This window comes from Amphiura filiformis, chromosome 4, assembly GCF_039555335.1.
Source record: "Amphiura filiformis chromosome 4, Afil_fr2py, whole genome shotgun sequence".
Taxonomy (NCBI): domain Eukaryota; kingdom Metazoa; phylum Echinodermata; class Ophiuroidea; order Amphilepidida; family Amphiuridae; genus Amphiura; species Amphiura filiformis.
The window spans coordinates 65,060,138-65,087,418 of NC_092631.1; the positions used below are offsets into that span (position 1 = coordinate 65,060,138).

General features: G+C 36.1%; 1 protein-coding gene across 3 annotated transcripts in view; it reads left to right on the forward strand.

Moving 5' to 3' along the window:
- Positions 1–27,281, forward strand: part of LOC140151202 (PDF receptor-like) — a 280,133-nt gene that overhangs the window by 92,710 nt on the left and 160,142 nt on the right. For all 3 annotated transcript variants that reach the window (XM_072173457.1, XM_072173458.1, XM_072173456.1), the window contains exon 2: positions 8,174–8,321. In XM_072173457.1, coding sequence (XP_072029558.1) covers positions 8,282–8,321 — 40 coding nt within the window. In that variant the 5' untranslated portion in view covers positions 8,174–8,281. The remainder of the gene's footprint in view (positions 1–8,173; positions 8,322–27,281) is intronic.

Below are 27,281 nucleotides of genomic sequence, written 5' to 3' on the forward strand. Positions count from 1 at the left end.
AATATTAAATATGCGAATTCAATGTTAAATTCGCGAATTAAATATTAAATTCTTGGCTTCTTCTATTAAATTCTAAACTTTATCCATCTATATGGCGGTTGTACGGTGTTCTCCCATCAAGCTATTAATAGAACTCGGTGCAGATGTTTGTACACGCTGCAGCGCGGTACATCTCTTTTCACCTGAATTTACGATTTTGTTGCCACTTTTACTGGCACAGGGCCTCATAAAACTGACTCCACTGCAGAAGACTGCAGAAAGCTGCAGCTGAATTTGGTACCATCACAAAGATTAACCTTTTCTGATTGTGCCTGTATAAGTTTTAAGGCGGGAATCAACGGGAATCTAATCTTTCGAGATCAAATTTGTTAAAATGTAATTATTACTTAGTTTCGAGGACGTTTAAGCCAAAATATTTAATTCCCTGAAGGTTTTCACATTCTTCATATCATATTGTTATATTCTACAAATAGTTTCTCAAATAGCTGTGAAAACACAGATGAATCAGAAATGTCAAACAAAATGATAGAATTTTACCCCCAAATCATGATTTTTCTCATAAGAAGTAGATTGTGTCAATTTCGCGTGTTTATTATAAAAAATACCACCTTTAAGAACAAACCAGTGGGGAAATATTTTCAGAAAATATTCTTAGGTTCATTATCTTTCCAAATGGCATAAAAAAAAATCGAACATTGAAAGTCACTAAAGTAGGGTTTTGGCACACTTTGACTTTGGCCTGGCCCACTGTGCGCCGTCACTACTGACGATTGGTTACCATCTGGCTGCATCTCCTTATCTCCTTCTTCCAAGCTGTTCTGTTGTGAGCTAGACGCTTGGCTTGCACTAGGTTTATTCCTGTCCATTCTTTGATGTTGTCAAACCATTGTTTCTTCTGTCTTCCTCTGCTCCTTCTCCCTTCAACTTTTCCTTCTATTATCTGGAGTGTTAATGCACTGCCACTTCCTCTAAGGATGTGACCAAGGTAGGTTAGCTTTCTTGTCACCAACTCTCCAAGCAGCTGTCTCTTCACACCAAGTTCCTCAAGGATGCTCCTCTTTGTTCTGTTTTCCTTCCAACTGATGTTTAGCATTCTTCTCCAGAACTACTGTGTTCTTAATATTGAACGACCTTTGACAAATGGGGTATCAAAATGCGCGTAAATATAACATCCTTCTTTCTATATATAGAAATATTGTCGAAACAATTATTAGTTCTGAAGCTATAGGCGTATTTATAACAGCTGCGTTACTTTTTGTGCAGACTTTATGATAAAACACGATTAACCGATTCAACTATAGCTGGTAAAATATTTGATATGTATAAAGAATATTTGTGGCTTTATAATGAATCCATAGTCAGTAAACTGTTACCGTCGTCCAAAAAGAGAAATAATTATTCTTTAATAATGACGATGTCATGTTGTTTATAAGCGATTAATATCAAACTTTACTGCTTCATTTTTCGTCAAACAAAATGTCACATCAACATGGCACATTAATGACATAAAGGCCAATATGCAATTCTCTCTAGTTCAATAACTTATGGCGATAGGTTCCGTCTTGCGTTTGTTGATGAATGTTGACTCTGCCATTATCCTAATCATATTGAGGTTAAATATACTATTCAGAAAAGTGCGTAATGGAGATATTTGCAATATGGCTATAAGCGAGTCAACATAAAAAGTTGAGTAAATAGAGACAGTAAAAAATTCTACGAAGTACCATTATAGAAAATAAGCCCACTAGACAAGTATTGAAAGTCGATATTTGATACTTTATTTAAAGTTGAATCTATTCTTCTCGTCTTTAAATATAGTTTGTAACGTTTGTTAGTTATAACTTTACACGTTACAACAATAAACAAATAACTGATAATTAAGAATTCGACGTTTTTGAAAGTTTCGTTATTTCAAATAAGTTTTCAGAATTTATTAAACATTCAACACCCACGTTTGCTTCACACATAAAATTGTCTTCCTGAAAGGTTCAACATCAAAGTAATACTGCAATTATTATAAAGTATAGCATCAATGTACTTTATGACATAATTTCCGTACTTTTAAGTATATACATATAGATATTTAAACACAACTAACGTTATAATGTAAAGGTGCGATCAGCATCGTTTAAATGCCACGTATTCTAGTCACGAATGTTTTCTTTCAAGATATATAGACTTAAATATGTTTCAAGTTGCAATGGAAGCCCAAGACTTTAAACATCTTAAATGTAATGACGTTGACTTATTTGAATAATGTTTTACAAGTAATTATTACTCTGTTATTTAAATTAAATATAATATTTATGGTGTTTAAAAAATCTTTCAGCGGATATACATGGTAACTCAGATAAATAAAGTAATCTGATATGTTTTCATAAAAACTATGATACATTCACATTTCAAGCTAGGATGTAACACAATATTGCAAATACATCTTATCACTTAAAAAAAACCAGTTACACGCATCATGATAACATTTTGGTATCAACTACAATTATTCTTACTTAAGAGGACACATTTTAGAAAGAAAGGTTGATTTAAACCAAACAATAAAACGTCAGTAACGCTGAAAATCGACTAAAAGCATTTGAAAATTAGAATAAGTGACAAATATTTAAAGAAGAACATAACAGAACAAATAGATTATCAAAATAACTAGACCATGTGTCATATCTTACAGTTCTCTTTTGTTGGGTCCTTTTTGCTGCTATTGGATATTAGATACTGCTGTTCTGTAACCCAGTAAACGAAGAAATATATACAAATATCCCCTAAAGTGATTAATCATTGCCTTAGCAAGGTATTTTTAGGTTAAGCGCTCTACCAACGAGGGTGGGGAAGGGGTGATTATAAACTCAGAAGCATGAGGAGGTCGGTTTATTGTAGTGGTCTTCTCACTCGCTTCTCGCCACTGCGGTCCGAGTTCAATTCCATGCGTTGCCACATTTTTATTTGGTTTCATTTCCATTCACATCCTTACAGGTTTTCCCCGGGTGCTCCGCTTTTCCTTCTGCTTCTAAAATTGGACTTCTTCCCATGTCACTGTCTGTCCCGTCATATTCGGTTGGCATCACTTTAATGTAGTAGCCTCTGAGCACTATTGGGCTTTTCCTGGCTTCGATCGAATGTTATATATAAATAAATAAAAAATAAAGAAACGCTCTGTGCTGTTCTATTTGGTACCAATGGATAGCTATTGGTGTTCTCTATCCCTATCCAGTGATACCAAAATAAGTACCAAACATTCTTTTTGTAATGTCGCTACGACGTCATAATGTACGTGCACCCTTATAATATTGTGAAATTCTAGCTATTTACTATAGACCAAAAAAGCCATACAAATATGCATTGATAGAAATTACTTTCCTAATGTAAATATTGAATTTGATGGCATCATCTCTTAGAATATATTTGTAAGAGCAAAAATAATAACGCTGGGACTCCAAACACAAAACCTCTTTGACTTTGAGACTATTTGTTAGATTTCAAATGCGACAAAAACATGTGTACATTGTCAAGCCGCATACTTTTTTAATCATTAAGTAGTTCAGGCCTATATATCATATTTTGCAAATTTAAGAATTACGACCTTCTCTTTAAAATTGCTAATGCGACAATTATTTATTTAATTGTAGGTCAAATAAAGCCGCGGGTATGGTCACTAATAAGTTTCACTCTATCCAACTCCAATTTCTGTCATGGATTGACCTTTAGATATATATGCAGTAATTATAACATTATCTATCTATAGCAGGCGTCCTTGTTAGCCTGTCCCGGACCATTTCCTCTTGTTAAGATGGCATACCGATGGTAGAAATCTATTACCAATTATCGAGCTCAATTTGAAGAAAAAAGGTGACCTAGAATGCATTTGAATATATCATGTATCAGCTTTAAGCTTTATGTGGTTATTTACTTACCCTTCCGTGTGTATTGTTTGCATGGTGTGTTGTTTGGGGTAGGTTTGTAGGTGTGTCTGATCTTTATAAGAAGAAATACACGAATGCCATAGTATCATGCGTTTGGATAAACAGCCATTTCCATGACATGAAGCCCGATAGTGTTGACTGCTAACCATATTTTTTACATATTATTCTTCTAGCTCTTGATCAAAACCCGTACAGTTACTTAGAAAGACAAACAGAGTCCAGTGCTAGTGACGAGCCTCGAGTAGACCATGTTACGGCGTTACCCAGAAAATCCCAGTTATCTAGAACCCTACTCAATCCTTTCATACTCCTTCAGACTAGTGTCAAGATGGCATATGTCATGGTATTAGATCTCAAGGTGTTTTTATTGGGTGGAAAAAATAGGTTAGCTTTGGAGCAAATCTACTGTTCTTTGATTGGATATTTTGATTAGAATGGATTCTGTATTAACATTATTATTTAGGAACATGTTTTTTGTTTCTTTTGTTCGGATTAAATCATTAGTATGGCACACAAATGGCCACATTCAATATTTTACAAAGCCTCGTTCTCTTTCATCTCCCTTTCTTCATTTTCTCTATTCTTCTCTATTCTTCCCTATTTTTCCACAATTCAACAGTGTGAGTCTTGGAGGAAGTTTAAATTGATTTATCGGTTTAAGATATCACAAGAACATATCAGTCCTTCCCCTACAAATTTAATCTATCTACGTGTAGGCAGGGACGTTAGAGAACAGGGTCTAAACGCAGATATGTGTTTTTAAATAAGATCAAAATGTTTGTGGCTAAACGAAACATGTTTTTTAATAAAATTGAATTGAACATGTGTAATTTGTAATAGAGAGATACAAAACAACATTTCATCCAAAGATTTCGTATCGTATTATTCTGCTTAAAGCGACAGGTTCGTTTTTCTCCATTTCAAACTTTCATTTTTAAGTTTAGTCACAGACTTTGTGGTTTAACATTTAAGATACATAAGGTTACTTCAAAACGATACACTGTTTATTTGAGGCCATGCTTCTTTTTAACATGTAAACATATGTATTCGAGTTTTTGACAAGACTGGTGAAATTATTCGAACAATTTCTGTAATACAATACAAACTAAAAATAAATACCGGTATATTTCACATGTTTGCTCGCACAATAAGGGGAAATACCTTTAATCAATTAAGTTCTGTAAAGCACAGATTTTGACAAATCAAATAGCTAGTGACCAGTTTTATGGCAGATTTTGTGTCTACTGACTGATTGTGCTCAATTCTTCATACGTGATATTTGGTGTAGGGCAATGTACTCAATATGGTTAAGCCTCCACGTATTGAATTTGGTTGAAAGATTAATTTGAAAGGCTCAATTGAAATTTCAAATTCACAAATCACATTTGTCTGCTTTCAGCAACAAGAAGTTTTTTCCATGTGAATAAAAGCTTAACTTATATGTATCGGAATAAACCAAAACTAAGATTGTATTCATAGTATTCCTTTCTATGTTTGTTCACAAATCTTACAACAATCCGGCATTCATCACCTCTAGCTTCAAACTACGTTTTAATGGCACAAGTAGCGAGATTAGAATTTCAATAATATTCTAAATTCAATACAGGAAACGACAATCAGTGTTTGGCATACGTGCTGTTATTAGATAATTAGAAGACGAGATTGGGTTTTGACGGTTTTATTGTGCTTTCTTCAACATGAAAAGGCTTGTCACATCTGCTCGTCATACACTTATTATCCGGTACGACGATTGACTGAGTAATTTCTTTAAAATAGGGCTTCTTTTTACTTTGAACATTGGGCTATTCCGTAAAATATGTGCACACCCTATAATAGAGGAATAACTTTTCAATAAAAGAAATGCATTTCCAAGTTTGCTTTGTGAAAACGACTGGAATTGCAGTTGGCAATATTACATGAACAATCCTGGAAATGCAATTGAATGAATAAAAAGTCACGGATATTTCCCAACTGGGCTCTCAAATTGAAGATTTCTGATTTTGAACTATTTTTCTGCTGGATTTTTTTTTCACCTTTAGACTCTTTTAAAGTTTGGATTTCCTACAATCACGACTGGACAAAAAGTCCGGAAATCCGAACTCCTCTATAGACCTTTTTCCCTCTTTCCCATCATGCACTATTCCAGGGGGGTATGAGTGTCGCAAAATACATCATCTCCCCGGGGGAGTACAGCGTTATGTTCATTACATTCTGGAATACGGACATTTCGACTGGTGCCTTCATCACAAAAAAGGAATCCCCGATAATGATGATAATGGCGCCACGATCACTAATACCTTTCGGGGCAAAAAACAACATTTCTATGCCTTGTGGACATGGTGTCCTCACCCAAAAAAGTTTCCTGCTATTGAAACCTAACTTTGTAAACATTTTATAGACCTAATGGTGAAAAACTAATGACGGGATACGCAGTGATATTTTGTCGGCGTCCGTTTCACTTTTTTTCGGAGATGAAAATAAGACGTAAACATAAATCTCTTACACAGATGTTCTGCATCGCTCCGTAACTGCATCACTCGTGTATTCAATAATTGCAGAATTAGTAACATCGATGGCCTTTACGATAATCCGCATATATGGAATCAGTATGCCCATATTAAGACAAAATAATTGCAAAGGCCTGGCAAAGACCATCGGATGCACACGATCTATGAGGTTAATGAGCTACGTCATACCCCCCTGGAATAGTGCATTGTGGGATAGAGGGAAAAAGGTCTATAGGGGGTGTGCATCTATTTTCTGGAATAGACCATTAGCAGTCTATAATATCGAATTGATTAATTCGGATTAAACAATTCATGGAGTGGCCATGGGTAGCGCCATGAGACATGTTACAAGACTGCCAAGTGACAGGTGATGGACCGTACACACACAAAAGAATAGGCACTTTTTTGATAATTTTCATCAAGGTTACTCAAAACGTACCTAGCTAATTTATTATACAGCAGGGGTATTTGCCTTTTTGATATGTTATGAAAAACTTAATTAAGAAAATATTTACTGACGGATATAAAAAAATCCATCGACGGATAGTCTTGTTTAATATGCTCTCACAAACTTCGAAAAAAATCTGAAAAATCCAAAATTTTGGTCGAAAAATTGGCCAAGGTTACTGCTGTCCCATTCAAAAGCACAGGAAGACCACCCACATTGTTGAGGTCAACTTTCTATACTTCCTGTCTACTGGCAGTAATGGCTACTACCCAGTGTTAACATCGATAGTTTAAAACGAATTAATAAATTCGGTATTATAGACTGATTAGTATCGCTCTACAATCCATGTAGTCATGCATTGTATTGGTTTGTAAGCCTTTTCCACACAACCACCGCACACAAAAATTCACAATCACCCCGCTCCTCCCACACATATCCCACATACCTACATACCCTACACCCCGACAAACTATTCGTTAGACATTCAAGTAACGACTATAAAATCGTGAATAAAAAATCAGGACCTAAACCTGTCCTAAAATTAACTCTATTTTGGAAGCACTAATTTGTTCCCTAATATTATTATCATTTTACGAGCCCTTAGAATTTCACAATGCAGCTTAAAGCAAGTGAGTATGTTTTGATTAATGTTGCAGTGTAAATAGTACCTCAGTACATATGAACTAGTTCATGTTGTATAAACACAAATCTGAATAATATTGAGACATTTTAAAGCAAATTTATTCATACAAGTCTTATCTAAAACCTAGAGGCAGCAATATAGAGTGGTGATAATAAGACTACAGAATTGTATAAAATATTGAGTTGATAACATCAATTAATAGCCTATTTCATGCACAGCTCCTAACTATTCACTGCAATGCACACTAACATTATGAATAGATGAAATGGTGTTTCAGCTGCACCAGAGGTAAATCAGTTATGATAACCATTTTACAAGCAATCTATAATAATCATACGTTGTTGTTATGGTCGGCGCCTGATTTAGTTCTACCGTCTGCTACACAGCTAGTGGAATTATCACAACTCGTTAGTAACTCATTTGGTAACACAGAAGAATATGCCATGCATTATTGTTTAAACATATTAGTGGTGAACCGTCCTTCAACACATCGATTAAAAGCGTGGAATTTGACAAATTTGTGCACTTTTAGCGCGAATATTTTATTGGTGCATTTGGCACGTTTTTAAATTAGCTGTGGCTGTTATTACAATGCAACATTATACATTTACTAAATGAACAGGCATTGTTATTGTTATTGCAGGTTGATTGGAATTGTGAGAACTACCACGCTCTTCGTGTACTGGAATATTTGGCGCAGTTTTTTTAATTGTTTTAACATTTGATGGAAGAAGACAATAACTGATTGGAAATGGATAGTAGCGAGTGCACGGATACGGTTGGACCGCTAAGTAAGTAACCTCTTTGAATCCAGATATCGAGAAAAATGCATTTTCATTATCTAAATCAATAATATTATTGAAAAATAATACTTTGATGTTTTGCAGAAGTTCATTCTACAAATCATATAATTTGAAAACGTGCTTGATTTATTGTTGTTAATGAGTTATATACATTTTACAAAAGTGTTGTTGTTTCACCCCTCTTTACAACATAAATCAAGAACTATATGACCTATAAAAATATATCTTTGATATTTGAATTCTTCTACACACTCGCTATGAAATAATTAATGCAATTGTTGCCAAAGCTCACTACCATTCGCAAGATGCTGTGAACTAACAAATCGCAACATTTGTTGTAAGAACATTAACAATACATGGAACATGGCGGTTATTACAGATTGCCACAGATTTGATTAATGTTTACCTTCAAGATGAAAACAAGCACGTTTTATATGTATAAGTAAACATGAAGGTGAATGTTTTAATTTTGATCAAGAAATGACACAAAATGAAGAAAAATCTATATACAGATCAGCTTTTGTATAACTCTAGTTTTGTCTGAAGTATTGAGAAATCTCTGAATCTTTAAGCTATTGCAGGCAGGGTTGAAAGTATTCAAGTTTGCCTTGCAAGTACGTAAATTACAATCTGACATCAACTCTGTCAATGCTGTCAGTTTCAAGGGCGAAGATCCCCAAGGCAAAATCTGTGCCTTCAGAATACCATCATTATCAATGAGACAAGAATACATAAACCTCAGGATAGACTTACTTAATTGTCAAACTTGTATATTGCAGAGAGGTGAGGTAGGTACAAAGACAAGAAAAACTAGAGATAATTTGCGCTCACAGAGCGCAGACAATCGCAAGGCATGTAATCCTTTAATGGCCGTTTGATCTGACCTTTGACCTTAATGTTTCCCGGGTCACGAGGTTTGTTGTCACCGAAATTAAGCCCCAAACCCCTTACAGACAATGAAATTACGGTATAAGATTTGACCCCAGATAACCTTTGACCTGACCCTGCAAACATATTCTCCCTGGTCATTAAGTTTGTTGTCACCGAGTTTGAGTCTCGTACCCCTTAGATGTCCCAAAAATGCATTTCTAAAATTTGACCTTTGACCTGACCCCTACAAAATGTTCCCCTGGTCATGAGATTTGTTGTCACTGAGTTTGAGCCCCATATCCCTTACAGATGTCCAGAAAAGGAAATTGTAAGATTTGACCCAAGATAACCTTTGACCTGACCCCTGCAAAGTGTTCCAAAATATTCCCCTGGCATTAAGTTTGTTGTCACAGAGTTTGAGTCCCGTACCCATTACAGATGTACAGAAAATGCATTTCTTAAATTTGACCTCTGCATGAACTTTGACCTGACCCCTGTAAAATGTTCCCCAGGTCATGAGATTTGTTGTCACTGAGTTTGAGCCCCATACCCCTTACGGATGTTGAGATAATGCAATTGTAAGATTTTACCCCAATTGTAAGATTTTACCCCCTCAATGACCTTTGACCCCAATTCTTTGTACAACTTTTAGACACTGGCTAAAGGCGATGCAGGTATGCAAGTGACGACATTGTATTATGTAATTTGTGGAAGAAGAAGCATTTTTAGTGAAAATCACATTTTGGCCATAATGACCTTTGGATGACCTTTGACCCCGAGTTGGTCATGTAACATTTGTCCCCCCACCCAATGGTCCTTGTGACCAAATATGGTCACATTGGCTTAAAGCATATGGCTACGATGGCTCGTTAAAAGTTTGACAGAAGAAAGAAAGAAAGAAGAACTGACCAAAAACAGAACACTCGCAAATTGGAAATTTGCGATTGTAAAAACGCCAAAGAAAAAAATCAGGAATGATCGTTAAGAAGAGAGTATACATGGCTTCTGGTGAATATAGTAATGGTGATTGTAGCTGGTATCGGTGGGGTGTGTTTGTTGTATGTTTGGCGTGTGGTTGGGGTGTGCGGGGTGGTTGTGTAAGAAGGAGAGAGCGTAAAACGTTATGGTATACCCATGATGATCATGATGAGTCATAGACAATCGCGGAGGAAAAATTAGTTTTCAATCATTTTTGGCGTGTGTTAGTGGGTGGTTTGTAGTGGGTGGTAGGGATGTGCAAGTAATGTGTTTAGGGTGTGTGGAGTGGAAACGCATGTGTGTAGACATATTTGACGGGTTTCCTCGGAGTGTGATGCGTACGTTTTGTTGCAAGAAAATAGAACAGGATCCATAGCTTAGCTATAATACCATAGTTCTTAAGGGTCTACGCTGGGTCACCCACTCTAAGTGTGAAATTAGACATTGTTTTGTGTATTTGCATAAAATTATATACTTTCTGAAAGTAAATACTGCACGGAATCCAACTAGCACAGAAACAAAACTATAGTCCGTATATCTTTCTCGAGGCATTAAGATATTGTTTTTTTATTGCACTTTTTTTATTGCACTTTTTGAGAAAATCACAAAATTTGATTTTACTTCACTGCCTCGAGGAAGGCATACGGACTATAGTAACGATTTTTTATCGATTTGGAAATATAAGATACGTTCTTATGGTGGACGGAAATCTGCTATCCTATTTTGATTCCATGCATTATTTCCTTTCAGAAAAGTAGACTTTTATGTACTTATCATCGTTACTTTAAAGGATACAGTGCAAAACAATGTCTAAAATGCCCCACTTCTAGGGTGACACTGCCTGCCCTCTTTTAAAATACCTTTAACGAATATTTAAAGCGAACCGCTTGGGATTTAATATAAAGTTCAAATAGTGAATACTAGACAAATACCAGACAAACTAGGATAAGAATAGTTTATACTTGAATTTAATTTGATGCACAAATATATTTTGTAATCCCGCATGAGAAAGAGAAAAGAGAACTGCGGCTAAGATGTTAATCTATATCTACCTTTGAGTTCGAAAATATTCTAGAATAAAAATCAGAATTACAAAATAGTTAATATGGACTAAGGTGTCCCATATAAAAGTTACATGTAGAACATGAACCGCATTTTGTGTTGGTACAACAAAACACTTGGGGGTTTTCAGATATTATTTATTCATCCTTCTTGTAAGATGACAGTAGTGTCAAGATTTACTAACCATCAAAATATCGTTCAACGAAAATTGAACACATGCACATCTTTGTGTTCATATCTATTCTTATTACTTTTTATTTTTCTCTTATTTTTTCATGCTTGAACTTACTGCACTAAAGACCAATATTGACAAATATGAAATTGCACATCTGAAAATAAATCAGGTTTAGAGCTTCTTGACACAAACAAGGACAATAGTCATTAGAGAGGAACACCTTTTTGGTGAATGTATTTCTGCACACTGTATCTCCTGCTCTCAACATACTGAAATCAATAACAATCATTTGCATTTAGGCTTTTAGGGGGTTTCGAGTTGATAACAATAATTATTTTGATATAATACCAATTTTGTGACGAATTATTAAAGAAATGATATTTTTGACATCTAACAGTCTTCGAAGTAAACTTTATATCAATCAATCTACAATGTAACGAGCTGATAATAGTATAGTAAATTATGACGTTACGTTACATTTGCCTTAGACATTTTTTCCATTATCACTACACCACTGGAGTTCCGCTGATCTTTTTTTTTGTCCCAAAGGTGCCCACATAAAAAGGTCTTGATATTTATAGCCATATGGTTATTACTAACCGTTGATTTGTTTAAAAAGGCGGTGTACTATCACATTGTCACATATTGTATAAAGGTAAATAATTATGAAAAACCACATTGGGTGTAAGGCGATACAGGGTATGAGTTCTTGGGTTCCAATATATTTGATCAGTATATCCCAGGTACATGCATATTGCAGCAATCGAAAAGTCTACGCAAAATAAGAAGAGCAAAAGTTGTGAAAACTTGCTAATGTTGGGTAGTTTAAGAATTAGGATTTGAATATTTAATACCAAATTATTTTCGCTGATCGTTTGAAACGTTATATCCTATATCAAGTATAAAGGGTATAGGGATGGATGTGTATGAGTGACATGTCAAATATTTCAAGTGACAAGTTGATGGGATAGGACGTATTATTGCTTCACCTTCAATAAACGTGGTTCCTATACTCGCTATCGTATATACATAGCTGTAGGCTGCAAAGCCATCCAGGATGTAGCACCTTTCATTCTTAATGCATAATGGGATGATGCCATAATGTAAGATTGGAACCCAATACGATTATGTACGATATATTATAGAAGGTTGGTTTTGTAAGGGAAACCATTACTTTTTATGCTGTTTGGTTTGTATAAGTTAATAAATTGCAACATATAATTTTTAACTTATGGCTACAGTTACCTTTTTATCCTCCACGCCATCATCTAGGGGTTTCAAAAATGTAGTGGTAATGGTACAAATACCGGTGATAAATGTTCTTCAAACGTTTATCTATAACACTCTGAAGATTTGCTTTGTCACCGGTATTTTTGACCTTTTCAACTTTCCCGGGATAAATGTTTATTCTGTCATTATTTTTGAACTGCATTCTACCGAGACCTACTAACACTAATAAAATACCTGTGTCAATAATTGTTAAACATAGTCCAGTGCATAGTATTATGACAGTATTACACACACCGGAACCAGATATGTCTAAATTGTTGATCATTTTCATGATTAATTATACAAACATGTATTCATTAATGCTATTATTAACCACACATCCGGGCCACACATGTATATGTGAAGTGAAGTGTTGACAAGAGTCTCCTAGTGTGATAATAATTTTAGGGTAGTTTTGTGTCACAGAAATTTAATAATACTTTAAATTGCTTAAAGTATATCAACAGTGTTTTCATAATCTAAACTGAATATGTAAAAGGCTCTCTGAACTGTGATCTCCAGGTTTATTGATGTTCGGAAGTAACGCAGACAAATGTCAGGCCGCCCAATCATAACACCAGTCTCGTCAAAACGGATGCATCCTACGCCCGATTTAAACAGATCGGGTATACCACTTAATAAGGGTTGCATTGAAAACACTCTTTTTGAACCTGCGAAGTTAAAAGTACATCTATAGCTCACAGTTAAACAAGATGAAGCGTTAGCAAAAAATAAACATCCTAAAACCTCTAGTTACATATTAAGCCGAGTCGGACAGGAGCGGTATTTGCGTTCAGATATTGAGACACACAAAGATGACATGAGGAATGGTATGGGTTCTATAAAGAGGATCCCAAGGTTTTATACAGTATGTCCACTTAGAAGTACAAACCAAATCTGTGGCATCGGGGTCGATGTTTTGCGTCACACGCGAGCGCGACGCGACGCGTAAAGAGCGTGGTGCACAAATCGCGCAGCAGTTGGCGCGCCAAAGAAGCATTGCACTGAAATAATTATTCTCATACCTCCAGTTTCCGAGGTATATTTACTTTGTACTTCTATGTGGACAGACTAAAGTAGAGGTGTCATTTCTGCTCCATGTGTATGATTTTTCTCAGAAAGGGGAAAACGCCCAAAACCTTCGTTTTGTTATGTTATTGTTTTAACTTAAGAACCTTAAGATCTATGGAAAAAGCAAGTAGCTTCCTTCAATGTATTAAGAAGTACATTGCAATTTTGGCTACTGCTATCAGGTCCACCTTAACCGTGGTAAAAGCATAGCTACTCAAATTTCAATTCAAACTGCTATATGACCCAGTTAGTCTAAACCGTGATTCTTAACCTTTAACTGAAGTATTTTCCAATAACTTTATCTATCCTTTGACTAACAAAGACTATAAAGTTTAAGTGACTTCCTGTCAAGATAACGATTGGCCACTTTTACAAATCCGATAATGTCGTTTCTAATCGGGCCTAGATTTGTTATGGGCCTTCGTGATCCAAAACGATAGAACGCCAAAGGCGCAGCATTGAGTTCCGAAGAGACACACAATTATTAATTGGAGCTCTGAATGAATACCGAACACCGAATTCACAGGACTGAGCGCTTAAAGAAATAAGCTTACACTTTACCATCAAGACACTGGGTCATTGATTTATTAGAAAGTCAACAATCATGTATAGCTACAATCATGTATAGCTACAATCATGTATAGGTTTTTGTGTAGAGCACTTGTATATTGTATTGAACAACAAAATGTAACGCTTCTTATTTGTAACACAAGGTAGGTACGCCATTGATATCAGCGTGGTTTAAATATGTAATCTGCTTTCAGGATATTTTGCTTGATACAAACATGACAAATGAGTGAATGTCCTTAGTCATCAGTAGTTGTAAACAGAATTTTGGAAATAAATATAATACTGGAACTTACTTTTTGCAATTTTGCAACGTTGCGTCTGGACCACCAGACAACTGTCCTGGTAGACAGGTCGCGTTTTAGACCACTACGTATTGTTTTGACGTCGTTGTCAATGTCTGCAATTGTCCAATTTATTGTACTTTCAGAGACTACTTTCAGAGTTGATTCATATTAACAATTATGGAGTATCTAATAAGCACTAATGATATCTAACCGATAAGGTGGACAATGAATTTTTTTCTGGAATGTAGGCTACGATCTAGTTCTTTGGCCCGAATGCTAACGAGCGAACCGCTAATTGACTCTGGAAATTCAACTACAGGATATTGGTCATGTATAGTTGCTCTATGTTCCAGGCTTGTTATTTAGTATTATTTTGATTTATCAATATCCTTTATTGAGTGATATTTAAAGCATATCAGATTTGGGGAAAACAGAGCTAACGATCCCTATGAAATGGGTGTGCATATATTAACCTAAATAACTCAAAGCAAGCACATATTTTATCAATCACTGAATGAATGTGTAACGTCACTCTATAGATTGATAATGTTAGAATAAACTTATATGAATCGCATATTTTATTAGCCTATCAATCAAACATTTGCCAGGTAGTCAGATAAAGCTGATTGATTTGATGAAAAGGAAGAGGATGCCTGCTGGTATACGGTAGTGGGTTTTTTTTGTTCGTTTGTTTTATATACTAGTATATAAACTAGAGCGATAACCGCACCATAGCTGAACCATGTGGCTTCGGCAGTATATTGTGGTAGGCCTATACCACTGTCACCCGGAGTCTGTAATGGACATAATCTCGAAATGCTACGAAGGTATGACCGCCCGAGTGGTGTTAATGAAAGAGGAAAAGTAAAGAATATACAATGAACTAGAGCAACTGTGCCCTTTGCAAGTGCACGAGGTACCATAAGTTAGGCGGATGACTGTGACGATCTGATCAAGCAGCAATACTGTGCAGCTTTGCAAGGGCACGAGGTACCATATTAGTTAGGCGGATGACTGTGACGATCTGATCAAGCAGCAATACTGTGCAGGATAGTATTAATTTTAATAAGACTGTTTCATTAATTGCCGTTTTAATATACCTTGATCGTGAGCTGGCATTTTGAAAACTTGACTTATGACCCCTTTAATGACCTTAAATGAATTTTAAAATATTTAAAACATGTTAAGAATGTCATAAGGATCATTGCATTTAAATTTCAGCTCAATTGAAGCATTTTGAAAACTTGACCTTTGACCCCTTTATGGCCCTTAATGACCTTAAATGAATTTAAAAATATTTTCAACATGTTTAGAATGTCATAAGGATCATTGCATTTAAATTTCAGCTCAATTGGAGCATTTTGGAAAACTTGACCTTTGACCCCTTTATGACCCCTTAATGACCTTAAATGAATTTTAAAATATTTTTAAATGTTTAGAATGTCATAAGGATCATTGCATTTAAATTTCAGCTCAATTGGAGCATTTTGAGAACCTTGACCTTTGACCCCTTTATGACCCCTTAATGACCTTAAATAAATTTTTTAATGTTTTGAACATGTTTAGAATGTCACAAGGATCATTGCATGTAAATTTAAGCTCAATCGGAGCATTTTCAGTTAAAATGACCTTTTTTGACCCCTGTGACCCCTGGATAACCTCCGACGTTTGGAAATATTTTTATTATATTCTTTATGTTTTCCTCTTTCATATGACACCACTCATGGGGTCATAGCTTCGTGGCATTTAGAGATATGTCCATTTCAGACCAAATGGTTAGTCAGTAAGCTAGTAAGTAAGCTAGTAAGTAAGCTAGTAACATTCACTCTTATAGGCTGATACCATTTCATGGTTCAGCAAAAAAGAATGACATACAGGATTGGAGAACGAACAACCCTAATGAAATGGGTGTGCATATGTTACCCTAAATAACCCAATGCAATCACATACTTTATCAATCACTGGATGAATGTGTCAAGTCACTATTATAAATTATGGTCGAATCCAACCAAAAGTGTCCACGGGCCAAAAATTCAAGTCCGAAATAAAAATGTCTCCACAATTTTTTCCTTTTGCCCATTGATTGATGGCATGTTGGCCTTATAGGAACCAAAAGTGCCATCACTAATCTTGAAAAATAAATCCAGGACGTGTGATAGAAAATGTGACATCAAAACCCAATGTTACCTACGAATACCACTAGGATGCTTTCACTATCGCAATACTAATCAACCTAAAACAAATGGAATATTCCCATTAACGCTTTTTTCGTGTAATGTAGACCACAGGGTGTCAGGAAAATGCAAGCTCAACCAGAAAATATTTGTGTTTATTTTCATAACGCGATCAATATGATCTTAGTCAATTTATGCTAGTTTATTTTTGAAAATGAAGTTAAGGTCAGTTTCTGTAATTTATTTATCAAATAAGTATGAATCAATTTACATATTGTATAACAACGAGTGGGATACCTGTTTTCAGGAATATTAGGAATTATACGCATACACCTAACGCTAGGTGCTAATGATAGGTGAAGAAACCCGGGTATTCGTAGGTAACATGAGCGATTTAACAAAATATATATTAAGTTTAGAGCTTTAAATTTTGCTATTATGATAATGAATGAATAAAATGGTAGTTTTTAGATCTCTTTCAGATGGTACGTCCAAATAAATAAATGCTATTACCTTAGTTCAAAATTTTTTTGATGCTTTTAGCAAGATTTTGATCACTTCATTTTTAATACAAGTAGTTAAACAGCAAATTTACATAATAAATAATTGTTGAATGAATCCGTATATGGGTAATAATATTGTCCGGGGTACCGCTTAAAGTTTTTGACAATTAATTTCCATTGGTAGGGACACTTCATTACATATGTCATGTATTATGCTGTATTCGTAAGTAACATTTTAGTATTTGTAGGTAAGAATTAGACTTTTGGTGGATATCGCAATCAAATCTTCATTTTATAAAGCACTTTGAATGTATTATTTTCTTTATGCGCGTTTATTGATACTTGAGATCCTATCATGTATTTACAATGTCAGTTCACAGTGGTTGAAAGAGGATTGAAGTAAGAAACAAAGGCACTAAAGTGACTTTAATTTTGCTTAATTGCACACAAATCGCTTAAAACCGTTATTGCAAACTTGTGAAGTCCATCTTGGAGTCAGTTACGTCTTGTGGCCTTTCGTTTGAGGGCAACTATAATTAGCTTTATACTAGGGTCCACCACTGTGTTGTCTAGATCATGAGACAATGAGAAAAGTCGTTTTTGCCCATGGTATTCGTAGGTAACCTTAGCGAAAACGTCAAAAGTTACCTTCGAATAAATCAATTTGGACACAAATTACTCAGAAACCAGAAGGTCGGTAAACGTTTAAAATGAAGCACACATGACAGCTGACAAATCCAAGTATTTATCCCCTTCTAATCGTCTTCGAATCTGATTTTTCTTTCAAATGAGCAGTAGATATTTTCAACAATTAAGCGGTATTCAGTTTGCCATGGTGGGCATGTATGTGAATTCGCAACTTTCATTGACATATGATTTGATAGCGAACGTACAAGCTTTCGTTATGTACCGATATGGGCATTGGCATGAATGGCGGTGTTTCACAATAGGGTCATGGTGTCAAATTGTATTTGTAGGCAACATTCGGCTACCGAAAGCTGCCTACGAATACTGACTTATTTTGTTAATATCTCAGAAATGGTTAAATGCAGGCTATTGAAACTTGGTAGTATTAAAGAGTGCATTACAATGCACTTATTGCTTAAATATAATTTACTATTCTCTCAGTTTGTGGAAATGACAGAGCTTTTAACATGTATTCGGAGGTAATGCATATTTTTTACCAAACCTACCTTTGTGCCATTTAGAATTTCTGGCAGCTAAACACAATAATAAAGATGTCCGAAAGCAATGCATTTCAGTATTGGACATATCAAAGCTTGTATCAATCGCGCATTTATTAGTGATTTCCATTTTTTAAAGATATATCTAGTGCTATGAAAAATTGTATTCGTAGGTAATGTAAAAAAATACCACTCAAAAAATTATCACAAAAAATTCATAATTATGTACAAATAAGTGAAAAATTGATCAGGCAATCTTTGAACACACACCTTTCAGGAAATCAATTTAGATTCAATCCAATGACTGCTTTTCATAACTGATTTAGATGTTTTAAAAATACTCTAAGAAATATTTTGAAAAATGGATAAAAATAGCATGTTTTTGGGTCTCTGTGTCTAAGTTTTTCACAGATGGGGGTCTTATTATATATGGCGCGAAGCGTATGATCAAGGCGAATAAACACAATACAAAAACGAAAGCCTATTGATTTATACTTTTAAGTTATGGCCCTGAACATGCCGTGTACACTTTTCATTGGATTCGACCATATATGAATCGCATTTTATGAGCCTATCAATCACAAAATTACCAGTAGTCAGGTAAGGCTGATTGATTTGATGAAAATGGAGCACATTTTTGCGGATTCATTTATTTAAGAAAAGAACGACTTTCAAAATTTTGTAACAATAATTAGGATTTGAGTATTAACGGAGTGGAGTGGTGTTTGCATTCAAATATTGAGACAAGTAAAGATGATACTCAAGAGGAATGGTATTGGCTCACTAAAGGAGATCGCAAGGCATATAAGAGGTGCGTGATTTTCCTCCGAAAGGGCAAAACACCCAAAATTTTTGTTTTGAAATATTACTGGCCTTAACTCAAGAAACGCAAGACTAATAAAAATATTGTTGATTTCATTCACTGATATATATATTCCTTTAAGATCAATGGATCAATATTAAGAAGTACACTGCAGTTGATAGTAAAATTTAAATGTCTAAACCTGGAAAATATGGCTCCTGCCATCCGACTTGCCTTAACCACTGAAGAAACATAGCGCTTCTGCAATTTACCCAAGTTCCAATTCAAACTGCTAGACGACCCAGTTAGTTTAACCCGTGATTATAAACCTTTATATTAAGTATTTTCAAATAACTTCATCTAGCCTTTGACTAACAAGGACTACAAAGTTTAAGTGATTTCTTGTCAAGATAACGGTAAGCTACTTTTGCAAATCCGGTAATGACGTTCCCAATCGAGCTAATTATTTGTCATGGACCTTCGCGATCCATATCGATAGAACACGGAAGGCGCAAGATTCAATGCCGAAGACACGCACAATTATAATCGGAGCCTTTCGAACTGATTTATTTCTAAGCGAAGGTATCACAGGACTGGGCTCGTAAGGTAATAAGCCGAACCTTTAAAATCCAAACACTAGGTCATTGATCCATTAAATAGTGATTAAAGTTACAATCATGTATAGGCATTTGTTTAGAGCACTTGAATGTATCAAACAAAAATTATATAAAGAAACTATTTGTGAATGACACAGGAAGCGCCTAAAATCAGTGTGGTATCTGACCATCTCCCACAAAATGAGAATCGCCAGGGCACCTTAGAAGAGTGAATGAGTGAATGTTCTTACTCACCCAGTTGTTGTAAACAGAATTTTGGAAATAAATATAATACTGTTGCTTTTTGCAACTTTGCGCCGATGCGTCTGGAACCACTTCATCCGTCAACTAACACGACGTTGCACTGGTCACGTGATAGATGACTATATAGTACCGTCTTAATAGTCTGATGTCATGTATGAGATAAGTTAACTTGGAGTAACATTTCTTGAAGATGAGGATACATGCCATTAAACATGGCAAACTCAATAGAACACTTCGGAAATTATGCAGACAATAATATAATATTTGAAATATTGAAGACTAAATCATGTTTGGTATGATTATAAAGCTGATAAAATAAGCAATTCAAATTTGTAATATCTCAAAAAGTTATTATGTCAACTACTGGCTTATATTCTCATTTTGAGAGAGCAAGTCACACAGTCTAAACAAGAACGCAGATTATAGACTGGCTAAATGTTTACATTAATTTGTTGTCAATGTTTGCAATTTCCCTCCAATTTATTGTACTGTCAGAGACCATCGACTGGTCAATGTGTTTTAATCTAATTCTCATATCCTTTATGGATGATATTTGACCGATGAGATGGACAGGAAACTTCCTCCATACATTCTAGTTCAGTGACCCGAATGCAGACATTTTCTTTCTAATGAGTGCACCGGTAAATGAACTGGAAATTCAACTTAAGGATATCGACTATCTTAGTGTTAAGTTGCTATATGTACTTGCCTTGTTATTTAATAAATTATTTCTGCAGATGAATTTTAAGTGACATTTGACCAGCGTGAGCAGTATGGTATGCAAATATATTACTGGAACTTACTTTTTGCAATTTTGCAACGTTGCGTCTGGATCACCAGACAACTGACCTGGTAGACAATTAATTTTCTCTGGAATGTAGACTACGATCTAGTTCTTTGGCCCGAATGCTAACGAGCGAACCGCTAATTGACTCTGGAAATTCAACTTCAGGATATTGGTCATGTATAGTTGCTCTATGTTCCAGGCTTGTTATTTAGTATTATTTTGATTTATCAATATCCTTTATTGAGTGATATTTAAAGCATATCAGATTTGGGGAAAACAGAGCTAACGATCTCTATGAAATGGGTGTGCATATATTAACCTAAATAACTCAATGCAAGCACATATTTTATCAATCACTGAATGAATGTGTAACGTCACTCTATAGATTGATAATGTTAGTTTTTATCTGACTACAAATGTTTGATTGATAGGCTAATAAAATATGCGATTCATATAAGTGTATTATTTATGGAGAGGAAACTTCCTCCATTCATTCTAGTTCAGTGACCCGAATGCAGACATTTTCTTTCTAATGAGTTCACCGGTAAATGAACTGGAAATTCAACTTAAGGATATCGACTATCTTAGTGTTAAGTTGCTATATCTACTAGGCTTGTTATTTAATGATTACTGCCACAGATGAATTTTTAAGTGACATTTGAGCAGCGTGAGCAGTATGCTATACAATATTTTTGCAACATGTAAAATTGTGCTTCCTTGATAATTAGCCTGGTTTTAATGGCATGTATACCGTATTGTGTCTCACCATGCCCTTTCAAAATTACTATCTATTGTTACGAGTCGTACTTGACTCAAGGCCAAAATCACCTTTTTCCCGAACTCACACGAATGCACAACACAAATACACTGTTTGTTTAAGCTAACAAAATCTAAGTCTTTAATTGAAAACGGAGTATGATTGGTACATATAATAACAATATCGCATATACAATAAAATCACACAATGACAGTTTTACTATATCAGTACTTAACCAGCTGTCTTGTTGTTGGTGATCCTAGAGTTCTTGCAATGTTCTGGACGACTGATGTATTATATCCTTATTCACTTGTCCTGCGAAGTCCAGTGTATTCTTGCGTTTATAAATATCCTTGCGTATGAAATCCTCACACGAAAATGATGCTGCTTTCTTCTATTGCTTATCTTCTTGCGCTGCTCTCTCCGCAATATATCTCTTTGCGCTGCTTTCTCCAAAAATGGTGTTTCTTTCACCAATCACTCTTTTTCCAGGGAACAGGTTTCGTTAACACAGCTCCGCTGTTCTTTGACAGATGCGTGGCCTTCACAAACCCAGCAAACTCCAGCAATTTGACAGAAGAACTTGTTATCCTTTGATGAGGAAGAGCACTTTTGTGTGCTCGCTGTCTTCTTCGTTGCTGTATTAAAATTAGCTCAATTATTGGCTATATAAACTGGTTAAAATGTACTTCTTTTTTGAAGCACGAAGACCATCACACACATGTGGAATATCTCAATCTCCCATGGCATTCTGTCAAGTCCCAACAAAAGCCTCCAGCTTTTTATAGCAGTCCTCATGCAAAAAACCCATCATCTATTAATAAACCATTACTTCAATCACATTTTCACAACATTGCTGCAATCTTGGGATTTCCCAAGATTAATTATACACATTCACATTACATCACTTCCTGGGGTTTTCCTGATGGTGCAACAATGAACTGGGGCTTTCCAAGTTCCAAACATAGATCTGACTTTGTTTACAATAATTTTTTCCAAAACGACTTTCCACATCATTATCTTGCACGTACAAGGGGTTTTCCCATCTCATGACATACTTTTAGCTTGTAAACAAAGTTAAATAATTAAATTAAATTAAATTACTCAGGGCACATCACACCCTCCCCCTTAAAAGAAGAAAGTTCGAATGTAATGAAAACTTTCTTAAATGTTTTCTTCTTTTACATCAACTTCAACATTTTATCAACTTTGAGTATTTAACTCATCATACACAGTGACTACTTGTCACACACAACTTCCCTTTTAAAGGAAATTTTTGTTTGTCAAGTTTTATGCAATTCTGGACAGGGCATCAGCCATTACATTGTCTTTTCCCTTAATATGTTTGATGTCCAGATTGTACTCTTGCAAGGTCAAACTCCACCTCACCAGTCTTTGGTTTTTGTTCTTCATCCTGTTGATGAAGGTGAGGGGATTGTGATCTGTGAAAACAAGCACAGGGTATACTGTGGTACCCAAATACACATCAAAATGTAGCACTGCTAATAGCAATGCTAGACACTCCTTCTCAATTGTGGAGTAATTTCTCTGGTGCTTGTTGAATTTCCTTGAAAAGTAACAAATGGGGTGATCTATTTGATCTTCACCCTCTTGCATCACAACACCTCCACAGCCTATGTCACTGGCATCAACAGTCAACTTGAACTGCTTCTGAAAATCAGGTGCAGTAAGCACTGGTGAACTCATGAGTATAGATTTGACTTTGTGAAAAGCATTTTCACACTGTTCTGACCAAATGAATTTTGCATCTTTCTTTAACAAATCAGTCAAAGGACTTGCTATCTCTGAAAAGTTTGGACAGAACTTTCTATAATAGCCAACCATTCCTAGAAATCTCATGAGTGCCTTCTTGTTTACAGGTGTGGGGTATTGCTCAATTGCTTCAACTTTGGCTTTGATAGGTTTCACCTGACCTTGACCTACAACATATCCTAAGTATGTGACTGTGGCATGGCAAAACTCACTTTTTACCAGATTGACTGTCAATTGTACTTCAGACAGCTTCTCAAACAATTGATGGAGTTGTTCCATGTGTTGTTCCCAAGTTTGACTGTAAACAATCAAATCATCTACATACGCTTCACATCCCTCTATGTCTGACACAATTTGGTTCACCATTCTCTGAAATGTTGCTGGGGCGTTTTTCAAACCGAATGGCATAACTTTGTACTGGTAAAGACCAAATGGTGTACAAAAGCAGAAATCTCTTTGGCACGGTCTGTGAGTGGAACCTGCCAGTACCCTTTCAAAAGATCAAATTTGCTAACAAATTTTGCATTCCCAATTTTGTCTATGCAATCATCAATTCTTGGAATTGGGTACGAGTCTGTCTTTGAATGAACATTTGCAGCTCTCATGTCTGCGACCAATCGGTATGAACCATCAGGCTTGGGAACAAGAATACATGGTGAACTCCACTCACTACTACTTGGTTCTATGATATCATTGTCTAGCATATAATTGATCTCATTTTTGAGATGTTCCATTTTCAATGGATTGACTCTGTAAGGATGCTGCTTGATTGGTTTTGTATCACCAACATCTACATCATGAAATGCAGCATTTGTTCTACTTGGCGTATCAGGAAATATATTGTCAAATTTGTGAATCAAATTTGCAATTTGACTTTGTTGATCTTGAGAAAGATGACCTAACTTTGAGTCCAAATTAGTGAGCACATCAGAATTGTTCAATTTTACATTATACTCTTTGTGCTCTAGCTCTTTATCCTGGTCATATGTGACATCAGAATTGTCATCTTTACTCTTGTCTACATTGGTGATTTTGTCTACATCGGCATGTTTGTCTACATTAGCATGTTTTACTGTACACACAGGTTTTGAAATGCCACTGTCACTTCTTTCAACATACTCTTTGAGCATATTTATGTGGCATAACTGCCTGCTCTTGCGTCTACCAGGAGTCTTGATAATATAATCTACTTCACCCACTTTTGACTCTACCTCACATGGGCCATGATATCTGGCTTGTAATGGGTGTCCTGGAATTGGAAACAGTACTAGAACTTTGTCACCTGGTTTGAACACTCTCTCTTTGGCATGTTTATCATACCATTGCTTCATTTTGGCCTGACCCTGTTTCAAGTTTTCCTTGGCGATATCAGTTGCTCTGTTAAGCCTATGCTTAAAATTGGAGACATAATCCAATAAATTGATATCTGATTTCTCATTGAGCCACTTTTCTTTCAACAACTTTAAGGGCCTGCGCACTGTGTGTCCAAACACTAACTCAAAAGGACTAAATCCTAAAGTTTCCTGAACAGCTTCCCTAGCAGCAAACAACAACAAGTGTACTCCCTCATCCCAGTCCCTCTGAAATTCCAAACAGTATGTCCTGATCATGTTTTTCAATGTTTGGTGGAACCTTTCTAGTGCACCTTGTGATTCTGGATGGTAAGCACTTGAGGTATACTGTTCTATACCTAATTGATACATGACCTGCTGAAATACTCCAGAAGTAAAGTTTGATCCTTGGTCTGACTGTATGGACTTGGGGAGCCCCACAAATGTGAAGAACTTGGTTAAAGCTTTCACTATAGTCACTGCTTTAATATTTCTCAAGGGTATGGCTTCAGGAAAGCGTGTTGATGCGCACATAATTGTCAGAAGGTATTGATTACCTGACTTAGTCTTTGGTAGGGGCCTACACAATCAATAATAACCCTACTAAATGGTTCATCAAAGGCTGGAATTGGCTTCAATGGAGCAGGAGGTATTTTCTGATTTGGCTTCCCTACTACTTGGCATATGTGACATGTTTTGCAATATTCAGAAACATCTTTTCTGAGAGTGGGCCACCAGAAATGTCTCAGAATTCTTTCATGAGTTTTCTTAACTCCCAAATGCCCTGCCATGGGACTATCATGTGCTATGTTAATAACTTCAGTGTGGTAGACTTTTGGTACCACAATTTGGTGCACTACCTTCCACTCTTCATCGGCAGGTACATCAGGGGGGGCGCCATTTTCTCATTAGCACACCATCTTGTTTGTAAAAACAGACAGAATTTTGTTCTGCTTCTTCTAGGGTCAATGCCCTTTGATTGATCTCTTTGAGTTCTGGGTCATTTTGTTGCTCCAGAATCAGCTTGTCATGACTTAATGGGTCTCTCATGGTTTCCCCAATTTGTTCATGCTCAGAGGCTGTGTCATTTTGAGGGTCTTCTTATCCCCTGGAGAAGGAAGTTTATCTTCTTTCTCATTCAACTGTGACACAAATGTGTCTTCCAAATTGTAGCCTAAGTCATCAATTTGGTTGTCCTCAATTGTTTCTAATGAGGCTCTCTTACTCATTGCCCGTGTCACTGCACATGCAGGAAATATCTCCTCTTCCTCACTATTATCATCCTGTAAACAGGGCTTATCTGTAACTATTGGGTCAGGAAACACCTTCCCCCTGCCAAATCATTTCCTAGCAACATGGACACTCCTTTGACTGGCAATTCATGTCTAACTCCTATGGTTACCGGACCAGAAACCAAGTCAGATGTCAAGTTAACTTTGTGGAGAGGTACACTAATTATTTCCATCCCAATACCCTGGATCAAAGCATTACCTGCTGAACTATCCTCATTAAAGGGCAAAGTTCCTTCCAGAATCATAGACCGTGCACAACACGTATCTCGCACAATCTTAATGGGCTTTGGACTACCATTCTCACCAAGTGATACTACTCCCTCTAACACAAATGGTTCAAATTCTTCACACACCTTGTCTGTCTCACCTCCCTTTTGTGGGAATTCTTGTTTCTTGATTTGACTGACTTGTTTCTTTGACTCAAGTGACACTGCACATCCCACAGTATTACTAGCAGTTTGCTGCTGTTTTTGTGCGTCTTGTCTGCCTTTCAAGAAATAACACTGGGTCATCGTATGCCCTGGTCTCTTGCAATGAGTACAAGTTACTTTGGATTTAAATTCAGTCCCACATTTTGCTTTGTTACCTGAACTCCCTGGGGTCCCTCTACCACCAGCACTATGCTGTGAATTAGACTGAGTTCTCCCCAGACTTGTACCCGAGTCCAGCTTGTCCGAGTCCGAGCCGAGCCGAGTCCATTTGTATCCGAGTCCGAGCCAAGTCCGAGTCCTTTTGTGTCCGAGTCCGGACTCGAGTCCAAGTCCAGGGGTGCCGAGTCCGAGCCAAGTCCGAGTCCAACAAAATGTGATTCGAGTCCGGACTCGAGTCCGGCTCGAGTCCGGACTCGGTCAAAGTCCATGCCCGTGTGTGTGTGTCTGGGGGGGGGAGGTTATTCAACTTATGATGTGACAGGTGTCTGGCATTGCTTAGTAGGAGCCTATTTGTATAAAAATGGGTCATTTGGGTATAACAAAATGAAAAAGGGATAATTGGGTATAAAATTTTGAAAGAAGGGGTCATTTGGTATAACATTTTGAAAAAATGGGTCATTATTTCCCAAAAATGGAGCAAAAATTTTAAATTTTGTTTCTAATTTGAAAATTTACAATACAAATTTGCTGAAAAAAGAAAATTGCAAAGTTTTTGATGCTAAAATTGTAAAGAAAGAAGGTCATCTCATTGGCCATAAGTCACTCACTACACTAT